This window comes from Salvia hispanica, chromosome 3 (genome assembly GCF_029641045.1).
Source record: "Salvia hispanica isolate PSC_SH4W2 chromosome 3, Shi_PSC_v1, whole genome shotgun sequence".
NCBI lineage: Eukaryota > Viridiplantae > Streptophyta > Magnoliopsida > Lamiales > Lamiaceae > Salvia > Salvia hispanica.
Genome location: NC_142694.1, coordinates 5,992,290 through 6,001,642, shown reverse-complemented (window position 1 = coordinate 6,001,642; position 9,353 = coordinate 5,992,290). Strand labels below are relative to the sequence as shown.

The 9,353-nt window shown below is 37.0% G+C and overlaps 2 protein-coding genes across 2 annotated transcripts; both read left to right on the top strand.

The window, feature by feature from the left end:
- The first annotated feature begins 339 nt into the window (after nucleotides 1-339).
- LOC125213897 (cytochrome P450 98A2-like) lies at nucleotides 340-3,132 on the top strand. The gene is made up of 3 exons (XM_048114685.2): nucleotides 340-853; nucleotides 1,605-2,002; nucleotides 2,258-3,132. Exons 1-3 carry the CDS (start codon nucleotides 355-357, stop codon nucleotides 2,900-2,902), a joined length of 1,542 nt encoding a protein of 513 aa, XP_047970642.1. The 5' UTR covers nucleotides 340-354; the 3' UTR covers nucleotides 2,903-3,132.
- Nucleotides 3,133-5,392: 2,260 nt separating this feature from the next.
- On the top strand, nucleotides 5,393-9,330 carry LOC125211921 (uncharacterized). The gene is made up of 6 exons (XM_048111883.2): nucleotides 5,393-5,751; nucleotides 7,085-7,157; nucleotides 7,242-7,335; nucleotides 8,377-8,490; nucleotides 8,569-8,626; nucleotides 8,744-9,330. The coding sequence occupies exons 1-6, from the start codon at nucleotides 5,719-5,721 to the stop codon at nucleotides 9,203-9,205; spliced, it is 834 nt and encodes a 277-aa protein (XP_047967840.1). The 5' UTR covers nucleotides 5,393-5,718; the 3' UTR covers nucleotides 9,206-9,330.
- The last annotated feature ends 23 nt before the right edge of the window (nucleotides 9,331-9,353 follow it).

The following is a 9,353-nucleotide window of genomic DNA, read 5'->3' as shown; positions in this document are numbered from 1 at the left end:
ACTAGTCCACCTTGACAATGGACACATATCAAACCACCTTTCCATATGTAAAAAAATCATTTCGGTGTGCGTTTATCAGATTCGTATTCATCTCCGATCTATTGACTCAATACTTCAACTATCAAAATCTATCATACCCAAACCGACTACTTTTACTTGACCGACGTTTAAATTTCTGTTCATCTATCAATGAGAAAATCCTTTAGAAATCGAAAAACGGTTAAAATAGTAGATATGTGAATTGACGAAAACACCCTCTACCAACCTCAACCTCCAGCCACCCACCTTACCAACTCCACTCCAACCGCTATAAGTAAACTAAACTTTTCCCTCCATCCCTCCCTACTCCAACCCATGGCTTTTCTCCTTCTCCTCCTCCTCCTCCTCTTCCTCCCTTTCCCCGCCCTAATCCTCCTCCACCAACTCTACTACCGCCTCCGATTCCGCCTCCCCCCGGGCCCCCGCCCCCTCCCCGTCGTCGGCAACCTCTACGACATCAAGCCCGTCCGCTTCCGCTGCTTCGCCGACTGGGCCAGCACCTACGGCCCGATCATCTCCGTCTGGTTCGGAACAACCCTAAACGTCGTCGTCTGCAACACCGAATTGGCTAAGGAGGTCCTCAAGGAGAAGGATCAGCAGCTCGCCGACCGACACCGCAGCCGCTCCGCCGCCAAGTTCAGCCGCGACGGCCAGGATCTGATTTGGGCGGATTACGGGCCCCACTATGTTAAAGTGAGGAAGGTGTGTACATTGGAGCTGTTTACCCCCAAACGCCTCGAGGCGTTGAGGCCAATTCGGGAGGATGAAGTCTCCGCCATGGTTGAGTCGATCTACAATGACTGCATTTCTCCCGGTATGGCTTTATTATCACTGTTTGGTCGCCGATTATGTCAATTAGCTTGTTCAATTCATCATAGCTTTAATAGTACATGGATTGCTGATTTTGGCGCCCGAATTGGCTTGAAATTGAGGCATTTCCGCTACAGTGAATATGAGTTGGACATACCTTTATCTGTTTGATCGTAGATTTGCTTGTTCATCATAGCCTGTGAATTGTAGAATAGTACATGGATTGATGATTTGCCGCTCGGAATTGTGTTTGATTCTTAAAATTAGGGCATTTTCTCTTTTACGGTGGATTATGAGAAGATATTCAAAAGCCCCTTTTGATAATTTCTCATTTTAGCTAACTTTTGCTTGATTCATGTGTACGATTGGGGAAAGGATTAAAAATCACTACTTGATCATGTATTTAATGAAAATAATGGTCCTCAACTTGTATGAGACAAAACTTGTTTTTTAATCTTAAAGACTGTGTCAATGAGGGAGGATATGCATTAAATGTCACAAATTGGACCAGCTCACCTAATTGCAATTTTGGATTACATTATTTAATCATCAATCATTGCCATTTGTCAACTGTCCCTACAAATAGAAATAAAGAGGGAAATTAGGCATAGTTCTCTAATCGACTAATCCTTTACATTATAAGACTAAAGACCATATTCATAATCTTTTTTGGATCATGGCGTTCTGAATGATTTGAATGTCAACTTTCCGAATTAGTAAATCATGGTTTCAACGTATTCTTTGAAATTGTACAGATAACTCAGGGAAGAGCTTGTTGGTTAAGAAATATCTTGGAGCTGTGGCATTCAACAACATTACGAGACTTGCGTTTGGGAAACGATTTGTGAATGCTGATGGGATAGTAGACAAACAAGGTCAGGAATTCAAGGCCATTGTTTCGAATGGACTAAAGCTTGGTGCATCCCTAGCTATGGCTGAGCATATCCCATGGCTCCGTTGGATGTTCCCACTGGATGAAGATGCGTTTGCCAAACATGGAGCGCGTAGGGACAATCTCACTCGTGAGATCATGGAAGAGCACATGCTTGCTCGCGAAAAAGGTGGAGGAGCCCAACAGCACTTCTTTGATGCTTTGCTGACTCTAAAAGATAAATATGATCTGAGTGAGGATACCATTATTGGCCTTCTCTGGGTGAGTTCGCATTTAATACAAACAATATTGTGCAGTTTTGTGGGATTTATTTTTACGGTTAAATATTACAAGTTTTCATCCATAAATGAGTGTCTACTTGATGTCTTTTATCTATCCTTATACTGAAATGATGAAATGACTTTTGAAACTAGTCTTGTACTTGTTTGTTATATTTACGAAGTATCAAAACAAGACGATGGTCTTCTCGTCATTGGCTAGAAAGCATTGTGCTAAATCTGATTGGAAATTTTGCAGGACATGATCACTGCAGGAATGGACACAACTGCAATATCTGTCGAATGGGCCATGGCCGAGCTGATCAAGAATCCGAGGGTCCAAAAAAAGGCTCAGGAAGAGCTAGACCGTGTAATTGGCTATGAACGAGTGATCACTGAGTTGGACTTCTCAAACCTTCCTTATCTGCAATCTGTAGCCAAGGAAGCACTGAGGTTGCATCCTCCAACCCCTCTCATGCTTCCTCACCGTGCCAACAGTACCGTGAAGGTTGGTGGCTACGACATCCCCAAGGGAGCAAACGTGCACGTTAATGTATGGGCAGTGGCGCGTGATCCTGCTGTATGGAAGAACCCCTCAGAATTCAGGCCAGAGAGGTTCCTCGAGGAGGATGTTGATATGAAGGGACACGATTTCCGTCTCCTTCCCTTTGGTGCCGGAAGAAGAGTATGTCCCGGTGCCCAGCTAGGTATCAATCTGGTCACGTCCATGATCGCCCACCTCTTGCACCACTTCAACTGGGCTCCTCCGAATGGAATCAGCACGGAAGATATCGACATGGGAGAGAATCCCGGTCTCGTGACCTATATGCGGACGCCATTGGAGGCTGTTCCCACTCCTAGATTACCAGCCACTCTGTACAAGCGAATTGCTGCGGACATGTAAGATTTATGGGTTTTGCCTAAGCACTTGGTGACTTGAGATATGGGATTGAATCTAAAGTTCCTCCTTTGGATCTGTAAGAAAAAATATCCCTCAGTTTCTTGGTAGGACTTTTGATGCATTTGTTGTGTGCAATTTGATGTCTAGAGAAGTTTGTATTGGTAGGGAAAATGAAGCTTATTACTGTAATGTTCCCACTGCTAAATAACTGAGGATTTTGATGTTTTTTAAAATCAATTTAATACCATAGCATAAAAAATTGCAGTAGTAGTTATTTTTATGCATAATATTAATTCAATAGAATTAGTAGTAGTAGTATAAAATTAATATGATCGCGTAAGGTAGATATTTTAAGAGTAAAGGTCCTTTTTGGTCATTAACATATGTTGATTTTTTGATTTTGGTCTATAACATTATCTTTTGAATTATTTGGTCCTTAACAAATACTACAAATCGGTCACATTTGGTCCGAAATAGATGGAGCTGTTAAAAATTAACAGTCAACGAATTTTAAATCAATTTTGACCGGATTAAGAGTTTTAAAAATTAGAAATTTTTTTCTTTTTCAAATAAATTCTAATTTTTTTTGAAATTATTTTTATTAAAAGGAATTGCTTGTATCATTTAAAAACCCTAGAATAAGTTTACATTCTTATTATTCTTTTTTCATCTTCTTCATCGTTTCTTTTGGAGACAAAACCCTAGTTCTTGGTTGAACATCAAGTAACCTAAACTCGCCAACCATGGACCGTTCGAACTACAGCAGAGAGACCGGTGGGAGTGATGGTGGACGTGACCTCTGATTCTGGTACGAATTTTGCCATTGCAAGAATCGGGCTCACTCCGAATCGTCAACACCTATGGAAAACCAACAAGGGGGAAGCTATACTTTGTTTGTGAGAGAGAAAAGATTGTCGATTTTTCAAGTGGTGTGAGCCAATCGACGAAGACGACGCCGTGACTTCTTCAATGCCGCTGCCGGAGACCGAATGTGAGAGTTTTAGTTTGATTTTGTCATTAATCGAGGAGAATAATATGGCAATAGAGAAATTACGTAGTGTTGTGAAGTATGGATTTTGTTTCTTTGTTGTGGTGTTTGTTTGAGAGATTTCGCCGGTGAGCAAAGTGAGAGAGATTGGGAGATGAACGCGATTTCGCGATTGAGAGAGATTGGGAGATGAATGCTATTTCGCTATTGAGAGAGATTGAGAGATTTTGCTATTTCATTTTCTTTTGTTATATCATTTTATGTTTAATTTAATTTTGTAATAGTTATTATTATTATTTACTTAAATTTTGTAATTTTTCAGATTGTGGTTAATTAATTATTAGACATTAATTAAATATAATTAAAACTCTTAATCCGGTCAAAATTGATTTAAAATTTGTTGACCGTTAACTTTTAACAACTCCGTCAATTTCGGATCAAATGTGACCGATTTTTATTTGTTAAGGACCAAATAATTCAAAAGATAATATTATGGACCAAAATAAAAAAATTGCCATATATTAAGGACCAAAACGGGACTTTAGTCATATTTTAATAGGAGGCACAACTGTAATGGTAGATACTACAATCTTAAATTATTTTCTTTATTTTGTGAAAATAGCTTCGTTGCCATAAATACTAGAAGCACCAAATATCAGTATATTTGTTGTGATCAACTTTATTTCTATACCAAGAATACCTAGTCAATAAATTTCATATTTTTCAAAAAAGTAATTGTTAATTAAAATTTCTTATATTTTATATGAGTCTAGAATAATTTGGGTGCATTAAAGGTGTACGCATTTTAAGAGAAAAAATAACGAAAATAATTACCACAGTACATATCTTTATTATACAATAATAATGAAAGATAAAAATGACTCGTACACTTAATATGTGATTTTTTATTGTTCAAAATTTAAAAATGTAATTTTTCCATCTTCAGAGATTAAAAAATGCAAATCCTATTTTCCAAAATCTAATTACAAAGTTTACCTTAGAATTAATTATTTCTAAGTTAAGTCAGTCAATTGGCTTGTATTACTGTGTCCAAGCTTGTTTAATTTATACGAAGTGTAGTATATATTTTTAAAAATTGAAGTTAAAAAGCTGTGACAAAAGTCAAACAAATTGAAAATTAGTGTAATCATTATACTTTCAAACTAATCCCATTCTCCATAGAAAAAATTACTAATATAGAGTGTGGACTAAAATTATTGAATACTATCACTAGTTAGGTATCCAAAAAGAAAAAAAAAGATAGTACTATTCCTAATTTAGATCTATTAAAATTAAATTCATCAATCATTGTAAACGAAAAAAATGAGTTAAAGAACTACTACTAATATTATCCACATGTCATATTCTTCTAATTCACATTTATTCTACATTTAATTATTTGTAAATTATAATACTACTCCGTAATCCGTATCGAAGAAAAGGTCAAGACTTCCATATCCTAGTACGCGATGCTTTATCAGTTGTACATCCCAAAACTATTTTTTTTTCTTTCGACTTTGATTTTTCTTGTATAAAATATTTTGTCGAACTACTAAGGAATTGGAATATAGGATCTCATTTCCGGATCTGAACCGTCCAATCATTGGTTTTATCATTGATTTGATTTGTTCTTCTTCTTTTTTCCTTTTAATTCGGTGTTTTCTTTACTTGTTGCGAAGTTTTTTCCGATCCCAATTTTTACTGATGTGGTTCGATTAGGTTAAAGATTTATGGTGTAAATTAATATTTTTTTTCCTGTAGTGTAGTCGTAGTTTGAGTTATTTTTATACCTTTTAAATTTGGTTTATGGCGGAAGAAATCTGAGAGCGCCATGAGGAAGAAGCTCGATACTCGTTTCCCCGCTGTAAGTTCATCTTTTTCCAATTAATTCTCTCCACATTTCCAGCTTCTGTCTTTCTTTGTTTGAGAATTTTCAAGTGTAGCGTTTGTCAACTGTTCACGTAATTTTGGTTCGTGCAATCTCTCATTTGATATTTCAAATCCCCCTTTCAATTTTAGAGTTTTTCCTTGTTTGCGTACCAATTTTTGCACTAATACAGTATGTCTCTGTGTGTGTGTGTTTTAAGCCCTACTTTAGGTGGGATATGATAATGAATTTCAGGTCAGACAATTTGCCCTATCATTTGAAGTAGTTTAAGGGGGTGTTGGCAGAGTTTATTTTAGAGAGCTTATATGATGTTTTAAGAGCCTTATAAGATGGAGTATGTCTTAAGAGCTTACAAGTTATGAAAGTGGCTGGACAATTGGGCTTACTAGCTAAAGAGAGGATTATAAATTAGAGTTGAGAAAATTAAGAGAGAGATGAAATTGAAAGCGTGAATATTGAAAATAATAAATCACAGGTCTATTGTTTATGTGAAATTTTTGTTGCTTATAAGTTTATGTTTAAGTAAATTGGGGTTGAGGAAGTTCCAAAGTTACATTTTTGGGGCTTATTCTGAAGCTTATAAGCTGCTTGGGAGTTTATTTATCAAAAACTTTCAAGAGCTTATATCTAGATGGAAGATTAAGAAGGGATCAATTTCCTGAAGGCCCGTCTGTATGTAAGCGGTTCATTCAATACCCTCCCACCTGTCTCAGATGGGATCATATGACCTTACAAGCTGACCGACTGATAATTTTGACTGATTCTAGGAGTGTTTCACTGAAATCTGCCAAACTGGTTAATGAGCATAATCTGGATTGTTAGGAATTTTTTTTGTCATGTCTGGTTTGCTATGGAAGTTTGAGAACTAGGTGGCTTGGTGGTTGTTAGGTCCATACTTTGTATTTCTAGGATATACTGCTGTTCATGCCTAGAGCTGTATTAAATTGGCAAAAAACTTAAGAGACTTGCTATTTGCTAAGAGCCATAGCTTGGCACTTGATTCTTCAAGGTAGTGTATGCTCTTGTACATTGTCACTAACACATAATCTTCATATATTGTTGGTTCTCATAAATGATCGTATGCAATATTTCATTTGTGTAGTCTTAGAAAATAATCTCAATTACAGTAACTTACTAGCATGAAACTTTACATGCTATGCTTGATCATGACTTATTTATTATGTGTTGTCCTATTCTGGTCTAACTAATTTCTAGAGTTGCTTGATTTGGCGTTAGTAATTTCATGGCATATATGACAAATTAACATCTCCAAAGTTTTATTTATATTCTACAAAATTGTTTTTGTCAGGCTCGTATTAAAAAGATTATGCAAGCTGATGAGGATGTTGGGAAGATTGCAATGGCAGTACCTGTTTTAGTCTGTAAGTATTGATATATTGTTGTACTATCATCTTACACATAATTGCTGAAACCTAATCTGTGTGTTCTGTGCCATACTGCTGCAGCCAAAGCTTTGGAGTTATTTCTGCAAGATCTTTGTGACCGAACATATGATATAACTGTGCAGAGAGGGGCAAAGACTGTTAGTTCACTGCATTTGTGAGTGAAGTTTTGATTATTTATCAATATTACCTATTTAACTTAATTCCTTGATTGCTCGCTCTATACATATATTGACCTTGCATGCTGTTATAGCTCTAAACTTCTAGGAAATGTGGTGGACTTAAAAAGCTGCTTAATGGCAATTAAGAGACGTTTACATGCTTTTAAAACTGTTGTTTGGGACAAGTTTCTGCTTGGAATTGTTCTTTAGTGTAACTTGGTTTATTGCAAATAATAATCATTTTGTGCTCCATTATTGTTGTCTCTTTATCTGGCCAAAGTAGGCATTGTAACGATATGCCACATCGCCACTTACTTCATTCCACTTTTGACTTTATCAGCAGTCTGCTGGCATGACAAATTACTAAATGGATTCAGAATGCATTTATTTGTGCAAGAAGGTTGCTGATTTCACCATTTCAAAGATTTACATAAATTGCTTCTACTATCTTAAAGCAATTTTGCTTATGCTGATCATTACTTTAATTGTAGTTGTTCGTTTTGGCAGCTACTTCTCCTACATCATTTACATTTATATCTTGTTATCTGTTATTAGGGTTTTGAAAGGGGATGCCTTTCAGTCCATGGATTAAAAATGGACCTCATGAAAGTTGTTGTTCAAAGCTTATTTATCGAAGTCATAGTACTACTTTTTATGCATTTTTTCTCATTTGTATGTTTGGTGTTAAAATTCTAATCAAAGAAGAACTTACAAATTCCGTTATTTGCATAATTTCAAAAAATACTTGATGTGCCATATGTACTGTGTTAGTCTTGTCGCATCTTTTAGTCAGTTTCTTGAGAACAAAATTGCATGGATAAGTTGAACTTGGTCCTAGCTGGAAAAAACTTTAGATAAGAAAAGCATGGGCATAGCCTAGTTGTGAGTCAGCTTTGTACATAGTTGGGGGGGAAGCCAGGGAACTTGCTATTTTGCAGAGTGTTTTCCATTTTATTTGTGCATCAGAACTATAAAAATTAGCCATGTTTAGAAACCTACAGTTGACTGCATTTCCTAATTTGTCTCTACATATGCAGAAAGCACTGTGTGCACAGTTATAATGTGTTTGATTTCCTGAGGGAAGTTGTTAGCAAGGTTCCTGACTATGGTAGTTCTGATGCCACTGCTGCTGCTGATACATCAAAAAGAAGGTGCTAGTTTTTCTGGTTCTTGGCTGTATCCAATTTTTACCAACAAATATTTATGAAATTTGTTTACTTTATTGCCAGAAAGGTTGCAGCAAATGAATTGAATGAGAGTGATGAAGAGTCAAAAGGAAGCAATATGGTATGATGTGCTTCCTTGAGATACAATACCGCTTGCTTTGCAACTGTAATTTCTTATAGCATGATGTGAAATCTATTAACTAAAATAATTCTTTTCGTGAAACTTCATGATTAACAGCCGCAAGAAACTCCCCGCGGGACTAGCACTGGCAGGGGAAGAGGAAGGGGAAGAGGACGAGGACGGGGACGTGCCAGCAAAACTGCAGAGAGAGAAATCCCTCGACACGAGAATGAGCCTAGCTCAAATATTCCTCACCAAAGCATCAAACATGAATCAAGCCCTGGGAGGCAAATGGACATCAATCCCAAGAGCGAACCTCTGAATGAAGATGTCAAAGTGCCAGAAGGTGGCCCGGACTCCAGGAACTTCGACCTCAATGCTGGAGTCGATGAAAGCTCAGATAAACCGGCTTCAACAGCTGTAGTAGCCACTACATCATCAACAGGTCCATCTGATGTAAAAGTCGAAGAGCATCCCGGGCTTTCTGAAGCGGATAGGATGGCTATCGACCCCATCCACCTCACGCAATTTAGTTCGAGGCTGGACGAAGAAGATGAAGATTACGATGAAGAAGGTTAGAGTAGATAAGGAAAGTGCTAATCTTCTTTGGGTTTAGGATAGGTGATTGTAAACATAGGATGAAGATGGCATGTAGGATATACATTTGATTTGCTTTCTCTTAACTAGTTTTCTTCTCTGTTTCATTTTCAGTTGTCTTATTACAGTT

Coding starts and splice junctions, on each gene's coding strand:
- LOC125213897 (XM_048114685.2), top strand. CDS start 355: ATGGCTTTTCTCCTTCTCCTCCTCCTCCTCCTCTTCCTCCCTTTCCCC. Junction 854..1,604: donor CAATGACTGCATTTCTCCCG/GTATGGCTTTAT, acceptor GAAATTGTACAG/ATAACTCAGGGAAGAGCTTG. Junction 2,003..2,257: donor CCATTATTGGCCTTCTCTGG/GTGAGTTCGCAT, acceptor GAAATTTTGCAG/GACATGATCACTGCAGGAAT.
- LOC125211921 (XM_048111883.2), top strand. CDS start 5,719: ATGAGGAAGAAGCTCGATACTCGTTTCCCCGCT. Junction 7,158..7,241: donor GGCAGTACCTGTTTTAGTCT/GTAAGTATTGAT, acceptor ATACTGCTGCAG/CCAAAGCTTTGGAGTTATTT. Junction 7,336..8,376: donor ACTGTTAGTTCACTGCATTT/GTGAGTGAAGTT, acceptor CTACATATGCAG/AAAGCACTGTGTGCACAGTT.